The sequence below is a fragment of the Bufo gargarizans genome, chromosome 4 (assembly GCF_014858855.1).
Source record: "Bufo gargarizans isolate SCDJY-AF-19 chromosome 4, ASM1485885v1, whole genome shotgun sequence".
Taxonomy (NCBI): Eukaryota; Metazoa; Chordata; class Amphibia; order Anura; family Bufonidae; genus Bufo; species Bufo gargarizans.
In genome coordinates this window covers 387,141,867-387,162,356 of record NC_058083.1, presented here as the reverse complement: position 1 = coordinate 387,162,356, position 20,490 = coordinate 387,141,867, and the positions used below count along the sequence as shown (strand labels likewise).

At 41.8% G+C, this 20,490-nt stretch overlaps 1 protein-coding gene across 2 annotated transcripts in view; it reads right to left on the bottom strand.

The window, feature by feature from the left end:
• Window positions 1-4,182: 4,182 nt before the first annotated feature.
• THUMPD2 (THUMP domain containing 2) overlaps window positions 4,183-20,490 on the bottom strand; it is a 110,062-nt gene continuing 93,754 nt past the window's right edge. Inside the window, exons 7-10 of one of the 2 annotated variants that reach the window (XM_044290879.1) lie at window positions 19,784-19,855; window positions 16,773-16,887; window positions 15,572-15,692; window positions 4,183-4,636 (exon numbers count right to left, since the gene is read on the bottom strand). In XM_044290879.1, coding sequence (XP_044146814.1) covers window positions 4,348-4,636; window positions 15,572-15,692; window positions 16,773-16,887; window positions 19,784-19,855 — 597 coding nt within the window. In that variant the 3' untranslated portion in view covers window positions 4,183-4,347. The remainder of the gene's footprint in view (window positions 4,637-15,571; window positions 15,693-16,772; window positions 16,888-19,783; window positions 19,856-20,490) is intronic. The other variant, XM_044290880.1, reaches the window with a different exon arrangement.

Genomic DNA, 20,490 nt, shown 5'->3' with positions numbered 1-20,490 from the left:
TGTCTGAACGTGTATTCAGCACGGCAGGGGGCGTCATTACAGACAAACGCAGCCGCCTGTCTACAGCCAATGTGGACAAGCTGACGTTCATAAAAATGAACCAGGCATGGATCCCACAGGACCTGTCCGTCCCTTGTCCAGATTAGACATTAACTACCTCCCCATAACCATATATTATTGGACTCCAGGGCACTTCCTCATTCAATCCTATTTTTATTTTCATTTTACCATTATATTGCAAGGCTACCCAAAGTTGAATGAACCTCTCCTCTGCCTGTGTGCTAGGCCTAAATATATGCCAATGGATTGTTGCAGTGGTGGCTGACGTGAAGCCTCATTCTCTGCTATGACATGCAGACTGATTCTCTGGTGACATGAAGCCAGATTGTCTGTTACGGGACCTCTCTCCTCTGCCTGGGTGCTGGGCCTGAATTTATGACAATGGACTGTTGCAGTGGTGGCTGACGTGAAGCCTGATTCTCTGCTATGACATGCAGACTGATTCTCTGCTGACATGAAGCCAGATCCTCTGTTGCGGGACCTCTCTCCTCTGCCTGGGTGCTGGGCCTAAATTTATGAAAATGGACTCTTACAGTGGTGGGTGACGTGAAGCCTGATTCTCTGCTATGACATGAAGACTGATTCTCTGCTGACATGAAGCCAGATTGTCTGTTACGGGACCTCTCTCCTCTGCCTGGGTGCCGGGGCCTAAATATCTGAGAATGGACTGTTCCAGTGGTGGGTGACGGGAAGCCAGATTCTCTGCTATGGAACCTCTCTCCAATTGATTTTGGTTAATTTTTATTTATTTAATTTTTATTTTAATTAATTTCCCTATCCACATTTGTTTGCAGGGGATTTACCTACATGTTGCTGCCTTTTGCAGCCCTCTAGCCCTTTCCTGGGCTGTTTTACAGCCGTTTTAGTGCCGAAAAGTTCGGGTCCCCATTGACTTCAATGGGGTTCGGGTTCGGGACGAAGTTCGGATCGGGTTCGGATCCCGAACCCGAACATTTCCGGGATGTTCGGCCGAACTTCTCGAACCCGAACATCCAGGTGTTCGCTCAACTCTACCCAGTGCATTTGTTTTCTACATTATAATTTTTCTGAATAGATTGGGTGAATCTACTCTACTGAGAGAACCTTATTTGATCTTGGCTGATCCAGTGCATCACATTCTATATACACTATATATAATATATCCGGTCGCTACCCTTCTCTCAATTTCTCCGCGTCAAACGAGTTGTCTCTGATGAGAACAAACTTGATGCGACTCTGAACTCCATGGCTGTTAAGTTCCAGGACAGGGGTTATCCTAAACCACTGTTGAACGAACACATGGACAGAGTGCGCACGCTCGATAGGACTGAATTACTGATGAAACGGGACACTGTCCAGAAAAAGGCCAGGATTCCGTTTGTTTCAGTATATACTGAACTCAGTCCTTCAGTTAACAAGATACTGAACAAACATTGGGGACTGTTGGGTACATGCTTCAAAGATATTCCTGAGTTCTCATGTCTACCAATGTCATCATATCGCCGATCACGGAATCTACGTGATCAGTTGGTAAAGGCCTATATTGGCCCCAGGGGATCTTTGAAGCAAACTAAATTGACCCAGTCTGGCTTAGGCTGCTTTCCTTGCCTAAACTGCATCAATTGCAGATACATCCGTAAGGGGAGGTATTTTGTACACCCCAATACCGGTGTATCTTATGCCATTTTATTTCATTTAACCTGCGATTCTAATCATGTCATCTATGTGTTGTCTTGCCCATGCAAGTTGCTTTATGTGGGTGAGACAACCACTGAATTGAAGACCCGCCTCAACAATCACCGCCTCAGTATACGCAAAAGACGGCTGGATTTGCCTGTAGCGAAACATTTTACTGAGGCCAAGCACAAAGAAGGCGACCTGAGGTGTTGGATCCTGGATCATATACCCCAGCCTCGGCGAGGGGGGGGATAGATCCAGGATACTAAAACGCAGAGAGTTGAGTTGGATCCACAAGCTGGATAGCTTGAAGCCTAAGGGCTTGAAAGCTGATTAGAATTTTGGGGATGTTCTGTGAGGTCTGGTTTGCCCTCTTTCATTGCTTGATATTGTTTTACATCATTGTGTACATATGTTGAGAGTTATACAACTCATGATTTTCTTATTCTAAATATTTTTTCTTTTTTTCTAGATCACTTTCACCCTGCACTTTGGGGCTTTGAACATATAGTCGGAGTATACGCAGCATACCTTGGAAGGGGTTCATTTTATTATATTTACATTTTATATTTATGTTTGGTTTAGTTCTGTTGCTGACAGGCATGGCAGACACCGCGTTTTGATATCTTACTAATATTCTTCTTTTCATGATTTTTTGGTACTGGGAGCTGGTCTATATACACCTTTGCAGCATCTGTTAACCGTGCAGAGGAGATCCCTCTCGGGTAGGATGGGGGGTAGAAATTCCTAGCGTTATCCTCGCAGACACTGCGTTTATCGTGGTTGCGATGGATTTATTGCTTGGAGTGAGTATATGGGTACCCTGCCTAATGGGATTCCCTGTGCCCTTGTCTAACCCCTCATGCCCGTTTTTGTTCTTGGTTGGGTGCGATATGCTAGGTGGTTCTATGGGCAGCTCTCCAGTGACTAAGATGGCGCGTCCAGCTCAATTCTCGGTTGAGCATGCACACAGGACTGCACATTGTGTGCTTCCGGGAGGACGTCTGTAATGACGTGGGGTTGCCTGCGCATTATGCTGACGTGCAACATACCTGGTCTGCTGAGCACTCGCTAATGGTGTGCAGCCACGCCTGCGCAGAAAGACATCCACAACGCCGACTCCACGGCATATTATGAGCCTCCTTGCTAGATAGGTATGTTCTGCGATATTACTCCGTTGCTCCTCCCCCATAAGTCTATGTATAATGTTCACATTGTATGTTGGCACATCATCTGATCATGTTTATGCACCTGATCTGTACATTGTTTCTATATACTTGATCTGTACATTGTTTCACATCACTGTTCTCAATGATGATCTGTATATTTCTTTGCACTTATATGATGTGTATTCACTGTCAATTATTATTATATATTTTATGAATTGTTGAACACACCCACTGGGCTGTGATCACATGTTTTGTATCCACTATATAATCACTGTTATTTGAGTTGTTTCTTTGCTTGAGGAAGGCTCGCGATTAGAGCCGAAACGTTGCACCACTGGTGTGAATAAAGGGTTCACTACTTTTATTCTTGGAGTGCCGCTCATTTTTCCTAGTGTATGTATGTATGTATGTGTGTATATATATATATATATATATATATATATATATATATATATATACACATACACATACATACATACATACACATACACACACTTTATATTATATACAATGATTTTTTTGACTTTACTATTTTGCATATTATTGATTGTATTTCTATTATCACCAATTTTCTTATATACTAATTTGAAGCGTATTATTGTTATTTAATAAATATATATTGTGATAAACCACCGTCTTATTTTTGTTGTCTAACTTGGCGCAGATCACTAGGTTCGTTTTAGCTTGGTATTTATGATAATAGATTAAAATCTCCTTCATTACAGATTCTAATTTATTAACATAAATAATATAGACTGTCAATTGGAGACAGCATAAATATTCCGCCATAGCTTCTTTTGTGCTTGGACCGAAATGGATTGTGTCTGACTTTTAATTTCTGCCGATTGCCTCTGACCTTGTCTGGTTAGATTAAGGTATTGGATAAACTTTGCCAGTCCTAACATTTTGCGTGATAAACTATGATTTCCAGCTCCCAGTTTTGCTAGTATGAACTGATTTCCACTCACAACAGCCACTGTCCTCAAAGTCAACACCAAAGGCGCAGCCTTACAACCATGGCCAATACTTCTGCATTCCAATTTCATCCTTACAGACATCCTTGTGGATTGGACTAGTTTTGTCCCATTCTAGATTGCAGTGTCAGATATATCTACATATAAAATATCTACACCAGAATAAACATTTACGTGTACCACTTGTGGGCCAGGCAAATGCTGCTATGTTATGCTTGAACATATTTGTTCACTACATAGCTGACTAGAAGACTAACTAACCATTTATTATGGAGTCTGAAGAACTCCCTAATTAACATTTACTGTGGTATCCATTTTTTAATGACATTTCTCTTTAATAGCCAAAAGTATCTCACATTCCAGAATAAATACACTATAAACCACATATTACACAAAACACTGGCTTTAAAAATACTATAATCAGGTCTATAATTATAAAGCAACAAATATTTATTTTATTAATAGTAAAATAAAGCAGGGAAAAGATCCTAGAAGAAAACAGACTGGGATGTCTTTTTGCATTTAAAGAGTACAGCTTCTGTGACTCCGAGGCTTACTGAATGAGACTCAATATGAGTCAAAGATGTAAAATCAAAAATTTTCATTGTAATTTGTTCTTGAGCCTTAGAGCCTTCACTAGTGCATGTAGATGGGGAGTCCGAGCCAAAAATTTTCAGGTTCTCACTTTCCTTAGACTTGAAATAAAAATGTTTTTTCAGATAATAGTGAAGCTTTTGGCTAAGTAATAATACAAGAACACCTCCAATACGTAGTACTCTACAAACATAAGAGACAATAGACACCAATATTAAAATATATTTATTAATAATAAAAGCATGAATGTCTATTTTTGAGAAATGTTCAAATGTATTAACTTATTTATTCTTCTGTATAAGCCACAAATAGTATTACACTAATCGTCCTAATTACTGTAGTAAGGTGCTAGAAACAGTGGTTTTTGTTCTGCATTTGATTGAGAAATAAAGCAGAACATCCACACGTGGACAACATTGTTGGTACCCTTACATTAAAGAAAGAAAAACCCACAATGGTCACTGAAATAATTTGAAACTGACAAAAAGTGATAAACACTAAGAAATTACTGAAAATCAACTAATGAAAATCAGACAGACATTGCTTTTAAATTGTGGTTCAACAGAATAGTTAATAAGACAAACGAATGAAACTGGCCTTAATGATGGTACCCTTAACTTAATATTTTGTTGCACAATCAGTGCAATCAAGTGATTTCTGTAACTCTCAATGAGACTTCTGCCCCTGTCCACAGGTATTTTGGCCTACTCCTCGTAAGCAAACTGCTCCAGGTTCGTAGGGTGCCTTCTCCAGACTGCATGTTTCAGCTCCTTCCACAGATGTTCAATACAATTTAGATCAGGGTTCATAGAAGGCCACTTCAGAATAGTCCATTCTTGGGTGTTCATAGCTGTGTGTTTTGGGTCATTATCCTGTTTGAAGACCCAGGAATGAGACCAAGCTTTCTAACACTGGGCAGCACATTTTGCTCCAGAATACTTTGATAGTCTTGAGATTTCATTGTACCCTGCACAGATTCAAGACACCTTGCGCCAGATGCAGCAATTTAGTCCCAAAACATACCTGAGCCTCCTCCATGTTTCACAGTAGGTACAGTGTTTATGAAGATAGAGCTGATGTGACTTACCAAAAGGATCCAGTTTTGTCTCATCTATCCAAAATATAGCTTTGTGGCTTGTCAATATGCATTTTGGAAAATTTCAGTCTAGTGTTTCATGCTTTGGTTTCCTCCTCGGGTGTTTTTCAGTAAGTCCACTTTGGCTAAGACAGCGACGAATGGTGATATCTGACACTGATGTAACTTGTCCTTGGAGTTCACCTCTGATCTTATTGGAAGTTTTCTGGGATCTTTGGTTACAATTCGTATTATCCGTCTCTTTAATTTCTTTTTTCCTCCTCGGTCACGTCCAGGGAAGTTGGCTACAGTCCCATAGACCTTAAACTTCTGAATAATATGTGCAACTGTAGTAACAGGAACATCAAGCAGTTTGGAAATGGCCTTATAGCCCTTTACCTTTAACATATTTGTCTATTATTTTCTTTCTAATCTCTAATCTCTCCTTAGCTTTCTTTGGTCTACGTTCAGTGTGAAACACACCAAGATAAACAGCACAATGACTACTTTACACCCTTTAAATAGGCAGACTGACTAATTACTAGGGGTGCACCGAAATTTTGGCGGCCGAAAATGCACCTAATCCATTTCTGCCGATATTTGTACATATCGGCCGAAAATAGCGGGGAGGGACTGGGAGGAGGAGCTGGAGGCCGGTGCGTTCACTGTGCTCCGGCCCCCAGCTCCAGTAGTTATAAAATGTGTGCAATTAATAAGGATTCTATTCATGAGGCCCCCTCTGCAGTAGAACATTCAATATAGCCACATCCTACTCACAGGGCTGTTATCTTAATGCTGGCCGGCCGGGCAGACGAGCGGCAGCGTCACGACTGACGTCACATGCCTGCGCCGCCTTCTTCATTCAGAAAGTAGGCCGGGCACATGACGTCAGTCGTGACGCTGCAGCTCGTCTGCCCGGCCGGCCAGCATTAAGATAACAGCCCTGTGAGTAGGATGTGGCTATATTGAATGTTCTACTGCAGAGGGGGCCTCATGAATAGAATCCTTATTAATTGTACAACATTTTATAACTACTGGAGCTGGGGGCCGGCACCCAGCTCCTCCTCCCAGTCCCTCCCCGCTATTTTCTATTAATTGTACACATTTTATAATAACCAGTATGTACTGGAGCGGCAATGGGGGGGGGGGGGGGGGTCTGTGGATGGCACTGTTATGGGGTGGGTGGGGGTCTGTGGATGGCACTGTTATGGGGTGGGTGGGGGTCTGTGGATGGCACTGTTATGGGGTGGGGGGGTCTGTGGATGGCACTGTTATGGGGTGGGGGGGTCTGTGGATGGCACTGTTATGGGGTGGGTGGGTAATATGATTTATTAAATTCATGAAAAATAATTATTAATAAAATCATCAAAAAAAAAGTATTTTAAAAGTATTTGGGCAAAAAGGCAGTTTCGGTTTCGGTCTCGGTCCAGGGGTATCCTGAATTTTCGGTTTCGGACCAGAATTTTCATTTCGGTGCACCCCTAATTACATGTTTGAAAACACCTGTGATGCTTTCAGGACACACTTTAGATCAGGCATCCTCAAACTGCGGCCCTCCAGCTGTTGCAAAACTACAACTCCCAGCATGCCTGAACAGCCTACAGGTATCAAATTGTGCAGGGCATTGTGGGAGTTGTAGTTTTACAACAGCTGGTGGGCCGCAGTTTAAGGATGCCTACTTTAGATGAACATGTTCCGATGGTCAAATAATTTTCATTCTTTTCTAGATGTACCGTCATTTTTGTCCTGTCAAGTTTCATTAGTTTCTTAAAATTATTCTGTTGAACTACAATTCAAATGCAATGTCTGATTTTCATTAGCTGATTTTCAATAAATTTATATTTATTGTTACTTTTGTCTGTTTCAAGTTATTTCAGTGACCACTGCATGTTTTTCTTTCTTTAACGGAAGGATACCAATGATTTTGTCTACGTGTGTATATCCCTCTGATGTTCTTGGTCATGGCAAACTGGCTGCTGTCATTTAATGATTTTTTTTAGGCAGTACACATTGTCACTTCACCTAATACTCATGTGCAGTAGTTTACAGTAATGGGGACAGACACCTGATTTTAGGGGTTCTTCCGAATCAAGAATAATTGATCAGAATGCAAATTTAGTGGTAAGGGTATGATGGTGTGGGGATGCCATGCAGGGTCAGATCACCTGTCCATAACCTAAACATTTAGAAGGACATTTGTCAATTTTATTTAAGCCACTTTTGTGGTGTAAATAGGTTGCAAATTTTGTTGTACATCATTTGTGCGGTAAAATACGCAACTTTTCACCTCTCGCGACACTTTTCCAAAATGGGGCATGGCGTGACAAGGAAACCAGCGGGCCAAGAGGACCTGCTCATTTATCATTTTCCATGCCGGTTTTTTGTTGTGGAAAATGACTTAAATCTATGACAGCAAGAGAGCTGGTGTAGATTTCAACCTGTTGCATGGCCTGCTGGACAAAGAGCCAAACTAAGTAGAGGACTGTGCCTCTACATAACTTTGACTTGAGTCCGGCATGGAAAATAATCTTAATAAATGTTCCCCTCAATATTTATTGAGGAAAGAAGGATGAAAAATCAATTCAACAATTGAATACTAGAAGACAAAGACAAGTTTTAGATGAACCCAGTCAAAATACTGTCTTTTAGTGGGGCTTTTAACATTTTAGACGCAATAACTACTTTTTCATGTTACTGGTATTCTATGGACTGGTTACCTTGAGATTGAGACTGGCTTGCATATGACCAGTTTCATTAGAATCTATAGTCCACAGCATTAAAAGGGGCTGTGCCATTAAAGTTATTTCCTATCCACAGGATAGGAGAAACTAATTGTTGGGGGTCAGACTGTTAGAACCCTCAACAATTCCAAGAACGGGGGTCCAATGTTTCCATCCTGATTGGGCGTCAGGTCGTGCTTGCACCCTGCCTCTCCATTTGCTTTCTATGAAAAAGCTGGAGATAGTGAGTATGATGCTCCGCTATTTCTGCCAGTCACACTGAGGGAAAAAAATAAAATAAAAAATAATTTAAAAAAAAAAAATATCGAGCAGCAAGGTGCATGCTAATCCTGACGTTCCACCAAGATTGAAATATGCGAGCCTCATTTTCAGTATCAGTGGATAACTTTCATAATTTGCATAACCCCTTTAAGCCACTTTTTTAAAGACTACTATACCATATTTTATTAAAATAATATATAACATAACTATGAAAGGTTTTCAAATCACATTCAACAGGGCCATGGTTAGGGCATGAGCAAATATATTACATTTACAGCTATAACTCTGCTGGCTTTTCCTTATTACATATTAGCTTGAATGCATAAAAGAAAAAAAAAAGAAAAAAATCTAAATCAGATATTCAAACAGTTCTTGTTTTTTGACAAAAGAAAAAATGGTATTACTTACCGGTAATTTGATTTTACAGAGCCCATGACAGCACCACCGGAGAGAGGAGGATCCGACCCACAGAGACAGGAAACCTGCAGGATAAAATAGGATGGGCGGACATACTCCTCCTCTTCAGTGAGTTTCCAAGTATCAGAGGAAGGCCGCCACGTGTTAGACATGCAATTTGTATATAAAGAGATAGAGATATATAGAGATATATATATCTCTTTTCTTTTTTGCAATACCCGTGCAGTATAGAAGAACCACCAGAGAGGGAAAACCCAGGGTGCTGTCATGGGCTCTGTAAAATCAAATTACTGGTAAATAATACCATTTTTTCCTATCGCCCCCATGACAGCACCACCGGAGATTTACTAGAGAAATTCCTAAGGGTGGGAAGTAGAGAGAAGAACCCCTTTACCGAAGGAAGGAAGTTTCACCAGAAAAGTTCAAGTCCAACCTATAGTGCTTAAAAAAGGTTGAAGGGGAAGACCAGTTTGCTGCCTCACAAATTTTCTCAATTGGAACCGAACCTCTCAGCCCAGGAAGCAGCCACCGCACTGGTCGAGTGGACCCTCGAGCCCACCGGGGGAGATAACCCAGACGAAAGGTAGGATAAGGAAATGGCTGACACGACCCACCGTGATATAGAACTCTTTGAGGCAGCAGAACCTTTGTTCCTCCCCTGAAACTGCAGGAAGAGTGAAGAAGACCTCTGCCAGGAAGAGGTAGAGGACAAATAGGCCAAAAGGGCTCTCTTGACATCTAGACAATGGAGAGATTCTTCTTCCTCCGAGGAAGGATTTTGACATTGAGTAGGAAGAATAATCTCCTGAAAGCAGTGGAATTTGGTGGCGACTTTTGGAAGAAAAGCCGGGCAAGGACGGATTATAACTTTGTCCTCTAAGATTAAAGAGTACGGAGGGTTGATGGAGATGGCTTGGATCTCACCAATCCTGCTAGCCGAAGTCAAAGCTATCAAAATGGATAGCTTTAGGGTAAGATGCTTAATTGAAAAAGAATTAATGGGTTCAAAGGGGGGCCCAGATAAAGCTTTTAATACCACCTCTAGACTCGGGGGGGGGGGGGGGGGGCTCTTGGAGCTACCACTAAGGAAGACCTCTCCATGGCTCTAAAAAACCTGGAAACCCAAGGGCTACTGGTTATGTTCTGATTAAATAGAACAGACAGGGCAGAGACCTGACCTTTCAGGGTACTGACTGATAGACCCATTTCTAGACCCTTCTGAAGAAACTCAAGGATAGAATGTAAAGGAGCAATCAAAGGAATGTTCCTTAACTGGATCTGGGCAAAATTTAAGAACTTGTTCCAAACCTCTGCTATAAATCCTTACTGTAACCTCTTTCTTACTTTTTAGCAGGGTAGAAACCAAGGCAATTGAGAACCCTTCCTTTTCTAATAACCACCTCTCAAAATCAAGGCTGTTAAGTGTAGGCTGTCTACAGCTGGATGTATCACTGGTCCCTGGCTCAGAAGGCCTCGGACCATCGGAAGCACCCAGGGATCGGTGATCGACATGGTCCGGAGTGCCGTGAACCAGGACCTCCTGGGCCAGAAGGGGGCAATTAGGATTACTGTGGCCTGCTCTTCCCCGATTTTCCGTAAAACCCGGGGAATCAGGGGAAGAGGAATCCTTAGGTCCTTTCCTTCTATCTTCGGGAGGGAGGCCCTCATCGCAAGGCCAACCACCATCAATTCTTTCAGATTGGAGGACTCTGCTTTTTGTAGGGGGTCCCAACGACCCTGGAAGGAAGTTCCCTGAATGTGGGCACCGCATCCCCAAGGGCTTGCATCCGTAGTCAGGCACACTAACCTGTCAGTTTTCCACGGGGTCCCCTGAATGAGATTTTCCGTATTCAGCCACCATGATAGCCTCTGTAAAGTTTGGACTGAGATCTTCATTTTTGCGTTTAAGGACCGGTTTTCCCTCCAAGCAGACAGGACCTCCCACTGTAAAGCTCTGGAGTGCAGCTGAGCCCACCTTACCCCTGGAATACAGGATGTGAGGGAGCCGAGGACCGACATTGCTATTCTTATTGAAGTAACCTGTTTCCGGGTTAGATTTCTGATTTTGTTATGAACAACATTTACCTTGTCTGCAGGTAAAAAGGTTTTCTGGAGAGATGAGTCCAGTATTAAGCCTAAGAAGGTCTGCCTTCTTGATGGACGGGGTCTTGACTTCTCTTCGTTCGTTATCCACCCTAACCTGTTTAAGATAGACCGGATTTCTGAAACCGCCGAAATGCATGCTTCTTCTGTCTGACCTACTACTAAGAAGTCGTCCAGGTAAGGGATGAAGAGAATGTCCTTTTCCCTTATGTGGGCTGCCATTTCCGCTACCAACTTCGTAAACACCCTTGGGGCCATGGAAAGGCCAAAGGGTAGAGCCTGGAACTGGAAATGCTCCAGTTGACCCTTCAATTGGATGGCCACCCTTAGGAACTTCTGGTGCTCTATTGCAATAGGGACGTGGTAGTATGCGTCTTTTAAGTCGAGAACAGCCATGAAGCATAGAGGATAAAGAAGATTGTTGAACGTATAGTCTCCATCTTGAATCTTTTGGGCTGAAGAAGCCGGTTTAATTTTTTTTTGATTTATGATGGTTCTGAAAGAACCATCTGTTTTTTTTTACCCAAAAAAGTGGTGAGTAGAAGCCTCTGCCTTCTTCTTCCTTTATTACCGGGGTTAAGACAGATTTTTCTATTAATTTTAACACCTCTGCCTGTATAACTGACTTCCCTAAGGCCGAAGGAGGATCTACGGTTGGAAAGAATCGGACAGGAGGGGACTGAAGGAATTCCAATGTTAACCCCTTGCCGACGGTATCTAAAACCCACGGACTTAGGGAAATTTTCTCCACTCTGCTAAGAAGTCCTTCAGTCTGCCCTCTACCGGAATCCTGGCGTCATTGTTGTTCTGGCTCTCAGAGGAGGACTGGTTAAAGAAAAAATTCCTATTTTTCCTCTGACCTCTGAACCGGTCTTCCCTAGCCTTCTTATCCTGTTCCTGGTTACCCCTAAAGGGACGAAAGGACCGACTAAACTTATTTCTATAAGAAAAATATCTCTGAAAACCAGGAAACCTTTTCTTCCTGTCTGCCGCTTTATCCAGCAGGTCGTCCAGGCTTGGACCAAAGAGGTGTTCCCCATCACATGGAACTCCACAAAGCTTAGATTTAGAAGCAATGTCCCCAGTCCAATTCTTTAGCCAAAGAGATCTTCGTGCTGATTTGGATAAAGCGGCTGATCTGGCTGCCAACCTAACAGAGTCAGCCGAGGCATCTGCCAGAAAGTCTGCTGCCTTCCTAATCGTAGGGAGGGAGGCTAATATCTCTTCCCGGGGGCACCTATTTTTTAACTGGGACTCAAGCTCTTCTAACCACACAATAAGAGACCGGGCTGTGCAAGTGGAAGCTATACTAGGCCTAAATGAGGAAGTTGATGCCTCCCAAGCCCCTTTAAGAAAGGCATCCGCCTTTTTATCCAGGGGGTCTTTCAAGATTCCCGTGTCATCAAGTGGTAGGGCAGTCTTCCTGGAGACTTTGGATGTAGCCACATCTATTTTAGGCGCCTTATCCCAAGACGCAGAATGTTCCTCCTTAAAAGGATATTTACGCTCAAGACTTTTGGAGATAAATACCCTCTTATTGGGTTTCTTCCACTCTCCCTTTATCAATGCTGATACATTCTTATATATTGGAAAGGTACCATGCTGCCTGGATTCCAACCCCCCCAAACATAATATCTTGAATTGAGCGGGGTTCCAGAGTTTCCTCTATGCCCATAGTCGAGCGGATAGCTTTAAAGGAGCTTCTCGGTGTCTTCTACCGGAAAACAGGGTTCCCCCCCTATTTCTTCTTCCCCAGAAGAGGCTTGCAATGAGACATCAGAGGGGCCAAACACTGAAGAAGGGATCTCTCCCTCATCTGACGAAGGGGGTTCTCTGGAATACTCTCCATGTTTAGGCTTTTGCTGTTTTTGGGTAGCCTGGGATGCATTAACTTCAGAGCGTACCAACGCTTGCAGACATTTGTAAAATGAGGGAGACTCCTCAGCCACCGTCTTATCTATACAGTGCTGGAACATCTTCTTATCCCTGAGAAATATGAATTACATAGGTGTCAGGTCATAATGTAACCACATAAAATGACACTCCGTTTAAGCTGTAACCAACAGTTATGTTAGATATTTCCATCTTAACATACAGATGGTAACCCCACACTGCATAAGGCACACTCCTTATTTTTCTTCTTTGCCCCAACCTTCTTGGGCTTAGCTGGAACAGGAAGAACCGTGGGCTCCTCGGACCGCTTGGCATGATGGCTCTCGTCCTCCATCCTGTAGGGTTGTCAGCTCAAGTCAGAAGAGACGCCGGACGAAAATCTCGCGCTCTTCTCATAGGCGCCTGAAGATGACGTCACTGCCGGCCGGTCATGTGACTTTAGGAGTGCTCCACGGCCTGCTCACAGCCGGAGCCGCCACTCTTCCTCCCCCTGGTGGCTGGCGTCTTCTTCCGGCGTAACACGTGCCACCCCCTCCAGCATCCCAGCACACTGCCTGCCCCCTCCGGAACTCAGCTGTGCTTCTGCCTGCCAGCGCACCGCCGCTACTTACCAGGGATCGCAGGTTAGTGGGGAGCCACCAGAGGGAAGGATCCAGCATGTCGATACTGCAGGCTTCCCATCAGAGACAGGAAACCACACTGAAGAGGAGGAGTATGTCCGCCCATTTTATCCTGCAGGTTTCCTGTCTCTGTGGGGCGGATCCTCCTCTCTCCGGTGGTGCTGTCATGGGCGATAGGAAAATAATATAGAAGGAACAGAGGCAACAAATACAGTGATACACTTCAGAACTTTTTTTAAACTGTGCCCCCCCCTAACAGTGAAGAAAACGGAGCAGCTCTTCTGTTATTTATGGCTGAGCAAAGCACTCATTACAGAAATGCTCAAGCCTTAACATGCTCTAAAGGGAACCTGTCACCATGAAAATGCCATGTAAGCTACAGGCAGCATCAGAGGCGGACTGGGAACTTAAAGTGGCCCTGGAAAAAATACTAAAAGTGGCCCCGTTTGCAGTTGGGTCCAAATTGATGGAAGGCCGGGTCTATAATACCATATTGTGGCACAACCTACCATCCCAACAGAGCCAAATACCACAGTCCATTACAAAATACATCCCTAAAAATTTGTACTAGCTGGCCATGAGGAGGGCCCAGATGGCCCCCTGGGAAATTTCCCTGTAAAAGTCCATGACCAATCTGCCCCTGGGCAGCATGTTAGACAGCATCAGGAGCTGAGAAGATTCATATATAGCTTTCTGGGAAAATATTCAGTAAAACTTGTAATTTATTCATTTATATTCTGGCTTATTCTGGGCTTTGAAGTCAAGGAGGCGGTCTTATCAGTGATTGACAGCTATCTCTGTATACACAGTCATAGAAGGAAAGCTGTCAATCACTGACAGCCTCCTTGACTTGAAAGCTCAGAATGAGCAGGAATTTAAATGAATGAAATATAAGTTTCTCTAAATATTTTCCCACAAAACTATATAATCAATCTGCTCAGCTCCTCCTGCTCTATAACATGCTGTCTGCCACCCAGAAACCATGTTCAACTTGACAGGTACGCTTTAAAAAGGTAAATGCTGCTATCCATTCTGTTTAAATCAGTGACAGAGTCCCTGTTCAAAGTCTCGATCATGAAGTCACATTGGACACAATGTAACATACATATTCTTGCTGTTAAAATGGCAGCTGCCTAACCGACCCAAGGGTAAGACAATGAGTTTCATCAGATGCCTATGGTGGCACCATGGCTTTCGTTATTAACAAAGGCTGTGACAATGATTTGAACCGACTCCTACACTTTAAAGGGGTTCACCAGCTTTACCTCACTTTTTAATTATGCCTAGGAATGTGCTCTTCTTAAAATAGAAAATTTGCTCACCGGCTCCACGCTACTCATTTGCAGACCAGAGGCTCCGTTGAGCGATACTTCCGGTCCCTGCCAGTACCTTCGGTGTGGGTCCATGTGCTCTGCTGCACAATCGCTATCCCAGAGGTGATGTGTCCCAGCAGTCATGGGGTGCTTGAAAATATTCACCTCTGAAGCCAGTGACTGGCTGCAGTGGCACATGTGACCCTGTCTGGAGGTTTACAGCCCGGGGAGTGGAAGAATCACTGAACTAAACATTGGCACTGGAACAGCGTGTTTCTTATTTTAGGGTGGAGCACAGGGAATAATTAAAAGGTCCTATTTACTTCAATGGGATGTCTCATTCCCATTCATGTGAATAGGAACGAGCTGTCCCATAAAAGTGAATGGGACGGCTTGTAATTATACCTGCTCACCGCTGCAATATCGACAGCAAGCAGGTAAACAAAGATGAGAAAGCTGCACTCACACGGAGCAGGGCCTTCTCTTCAAGCAGCTGATCGCCGGGGGTGCCGGGTGTCGAACCCCTGCCCATCTGATATTGATGACCTATCCTGAGGACATGACTATAAAAATCCCAGAAAACCACTTTAAAAAGTGCTCTAAAGAATTTGATTAGTTTACTGGTCACATTACATCATACTTTAACTTGTTTCCTGTCTACTTTTACATGCACCTATATTTATTTTGAACTTTACCTTTCCATTTGACGAATTATGTCAGGCAGAAGTTCTTTCATATCTTTGGAACATGTGAACTTTTTTCCAAATGGTATATCTGAAATGACAACATCCATGCTTTCCGAGAGGACTGGAAGGCCTATAAGACGAACAATACAAAATAAACACTGTTAGTTGCTGTTATACGATATATTCGTACATAACAATTTATACAACAAAATTTATAGTCACCGTTTCTGCATAAATATTAAATACATGGTTTCAAATTGCGTTCTACTTAATCAAAATAAAATATGCATTTAAATTGAAAATATGTTACTTGTCCATAACAATAAAATCTAAGTTCATTGCCTTTATGGCTGTCCTTAAACATTCTCTATCTTAAAAGGAGTTCTCTGGGAAAGAAGAAAATTATAATATTTAAATATTACTTTACTATAAATATATTCCCAAATATCTTTCATTAGTTATAATGGCTCGTTTTGTCTAGGGATAAATCATTAGGACAAATAAAATGGCTGCCATCCTATAAGTACACCCAAACCATACACTAATTACACAACAGGACAAGAAACTTCCGCACATTGAGCTAAAGAGATGCCTCATCTTCTTCTCCTATTTGTCAGGGATTATGTTCCTGAATACAGTTGAAAAAATGAGGAGGAGACATCAGCTTTTCTCAGTGGGCGTCTCTTCTCCCTGGCTGTGAGCTGCGCAATCACAGCGGAGCACGTCACAGCCAGGGAGAAGTTGAGCAGTTTTTTCTTAATGGCTTTGATTGGACAGCGCCACAGCCAGATAGAAGAGACGCCCACTGAGAATAGCTGATGTCTCCTCCTCCCTGTTCCGATGCTATTAATTAGCATACAGGGCGCCTAAACAGAACGAGGGGCACATCGGCGCAATGGAGGAGCATAGCATGAAAAAAATGTGCATTATGACATCTAGGGAACATGGGCTACAGTGTAAGGTATGGCTTTTATAAAGTAAAAACTGGTGAAAGGTCCTCTAAGTATTTTCATTTTCTGTGTGTCAGTACGGATATGCACAGGCAGGAGGAGTGAGAACCAGGAGCAGAAGGGAATTAGTAAGAAATGACTTATTTCAGGATTTTATACTGTACTGGGCCTTTAAAAAATGTAAATCAATTGACAACCCCTTTTACATCCTACATGTACAACAAATTTGATTGCTTATTTTTTCCTCATAAGTGTCTTACCAAGCACAGATCCTTTAAGGAATGCTACAGAGTTCATCACATCTGCTTTCTTCACATTGTCAAGTGCGTGTTTCAGTTGCGATTCACTATTGTCAATGCCGAGAAAAGTAGCATGCTGTTACAAAGCAAAATGAAATATATTCACATTATTTAGATATTTTTTTAATAATCTATAGGTGGATTCTATCACAGCTGATTTAAATCCAAAACAAACATTTTCCTATTTAACCTTTCCCGACATTCATGTATGGCAGATTTCTGGTCTTTAAAGATGGTGCTCTCTCAAGATGCTGTGGTCAATTGCGACCATAGAATCTGAGTGGTCATTTACCGGAAATGTGGCACTCCAAGGTGACCAATTGGCTCGACTGTGACAAAATCGCAGGAGCTATCCTGTGGCTATGGAAGCAGGCCTTGATAGTTCCTATGTCTTGATAGGAACAAACTCATTCTCATTGAATTATCAAATAACCTTTCCCCATTTTACAAATAAAAATGAACAAAAATAAATAAACATCATTGGTATTGCTGCATCAGAAAATTCCTGTACCACAGATAAATGTATTTATTCCATATGGTAAATGGTGTAATAAAAAAATCTAAATTGCTAATTTTAAAAGAATAAAAAGTGACTGAAAAGTCATACATGTACCAAAAGGGCATCAATGAAAAAAAAAAAAAAAGTCTTCCCTCCAAAACTGATCCCTTACACAACTCTGTAGACATAAATATCAAAAGTTATATTATCAGAACATGCCAATGCAAAGAAAAAAAGATTTTATTTTATTTTTTAAGTATGAACACACAAGAAAAACTATAAGAATTTGATACGCAGAATGAAACCGACGTGTCATTTTACCACAAATGAAATGCGGTAAAAAACAAAACAAAACAAAAAAAATAAAAAAAACATGAAACAATGTCAGAACTGAATTTATTTCCAATTCTACCCCATTTAGAATTTTTTTTACAGCTTCCCACTACATCATATGCAATATTAACTGGTGCCATTAGAAAGGACAAATTTTCCCACAAAAAACAGGGCCTGAAATGGCTATGTGAACATAAAAAAATAAAATAAAAAAATTGGGAAGAGGCTAAAGGGAACCTGTCATCAACTTTATGATGTCCATACTAACAGCAGCATAAAGTAGAGACAGGTGAGTTGATTTCAGCACTCATCTAAAAGTTAAAAGTAAGTGGTTGCCGAGAACCAACATCACAATCGTTGCAGACTGGGCCTGGAAAAAAAAAAAAAAAAAAAAAGTCACAGACACCTGAGAAGAGTCCGTAAATTCCTGCTCTCCCTGCTGACAATTGTCTTCTACCTAGTCTCCCTTTCAGTCTAGGAGAGAACTGCCAATCATCAGCAGATGGGCAAGAGTGCAGGAGATTATGAATAACCATGACTCTTCTCAGGTAGATTTGACTTTTCAAGGCCTGGGCTGCAATGATTATGATGCTGGTTCTCGGCAACCACTTACTTTTAGCTCATGAGTGAGACACCGTTGAAATAAGCATTTCTGTCACTATTTTATGCTTCCCTCTAGGGATCTAAAAAGGCTGTGGTTGAACCTAATGTAGCAAAACAAGATATTCTATGTACTTATCTTACCAATTATCACATGTCCCTTTGCTATCCCACTGCACCTTTTTTTGGGTCACAGGACAGATCACATGATGTTTGAGACCAATCAGCCGCATTAACGTCACTATGAACAAAAAAACACTGCTGTGGACAGTGATAGGTGTGCTGCGTCACCCACTATGATTGAAAATGTCATTTTTCTATTTTAAGCACAACATCTGGAAAACCTCTCTAAAGGTCCATTCTCACATCCGTAGAATAGGTCCACATTTGTTCCGCAAATTGCGGAACGGGTGCGGACCCATTTATTCTCTATGGGGCAGAAATGGATGTGGACAACACACAGTGTGCTGTCCGCATTTCTGGAGTGCGCCCCCAATCTTCCTGTCCGCGGCTCCGGAAAAAAAATAAAAATAGAACATGTCCTATTCTTAGAATAGGCAGTTCTATCGGTGTGCCGGACGGTTATATTGCGGATCCGCAATACACTACGGACATGTGAATGGACCCTAACCCTCTCCTGATGTGGCTCCTGCATTCCCAGAGCCATAATCTTTTTATTTTTCTGTTTAAATAGCCTTATAAGGGCTTGTTTTTTTTTGCAAGACTAGTTCTACTAATCCCACCATTTACTATTACATGGGATGTAGTGGGGAGCAGGATTGAATATATATCTCTATCTATATCTCTATCTATATCTCTATCTATATCTCTATCTATATCTCTATCTATATCTCTATCTATATCTCTATCTATATCTCTATCTATATCTATAGCTCTATCTATATCTATCCCAATTGGGGTGGAATTGGAAAGAAAAGTTTTTTTTTTTTTTTACGTGTTCATTATGTGGTAAAACTGACTTTATTCTATTGAAAACTGCCATTTTATTTACTTATTTTTTCGTTATTCCATTCACCATATGGGCTAACCTTTTTAGTAGTTCGGGAGTTATCACATCTGGCAATGCCCATGATATTTAAAGTGGTTTTTTTTCTTTAAATGGAAGTGATATGAATGTTGATATTTTTCAATTTTTTTTGTTTTTCTAAATTTTTTGTTTGGTCCCCAAGCAGACCACAGCTTGCACAGAATAATGGAAAATGCTTCATTAGTCTGTACTGAATCTACTATAACAGTTCGTGTTGCCACCTAGTGGCCTGAACTGGGATATATGAATGAAGAATATGAAAGCCTAGTACAGGCTCTCGTTCATTATTACAATAGGGTGCTTTACCTGATCTCCACCAGGGGAAAGCACACACTTCCGTTTTTTAGCACTTTCAGATAACTCCTTGGGGGCTGATGCAAAAAGCCCTCAAATATTTACCACCTATCCTGTGGAGAAGTGATAAATGCCCATTGTGCCACAACTTCTTGTTGAATTAATTTTTATGACAATATTGTCAGCCTACATACATACCGGCCATTCCATGGCAGCTTCTAACAATATAGTTCCAACACCACACATGGGATCAAGTACATATTTTGCTGTCTGAAAAGAAATAATACAAAAAGCCCACAAAAAAATTAACACACAAACCAAATAAAAAAAACTATGTATAGGCTTGGTTAAATAGAAAAATTATAGATTTAGCTAAAAAGTTAAAAAAACTTGATTATATTAACTAATTTTAAATAAATTAAATGTTTAATATTTATTTAAAAATTATAGTTAAACTTTTCTAGCTAAGGCTTCTTTCATACTTCCGTTTGTAGTTCTGAAGATGTTCCGGCAGGGAACAGAATGCGGGAGCTCTCTGGATCCAGCAATGCCGGATGTTACCGAAATGCCCACAGGCACCATTGACTATAATCTGGTCTGGCCACTACCCGGCAAATATGCACACAGTGGGTTTTTGTCCAGCCGAAACCTGGCTTAGGCTACTTACACACTAGCGTTCGATCGGATCCGTTCTGAACGGATCCGATCATAATAATACAGACGGAGGCTCCGTTCAGAACGGATCCGTCTGCATTATTTTGGCATATAAAAGCTAAGTGTGAAAATAGCCTCGGACGGATCCGTCCAGACTTTCAATGTAAAGTCAATGGGGGACGGATCCGCTTGAAGATTGAGCCATATTGTGGCATCTTCAAACGGATCCGTCCCCATTGACTTACATTGTA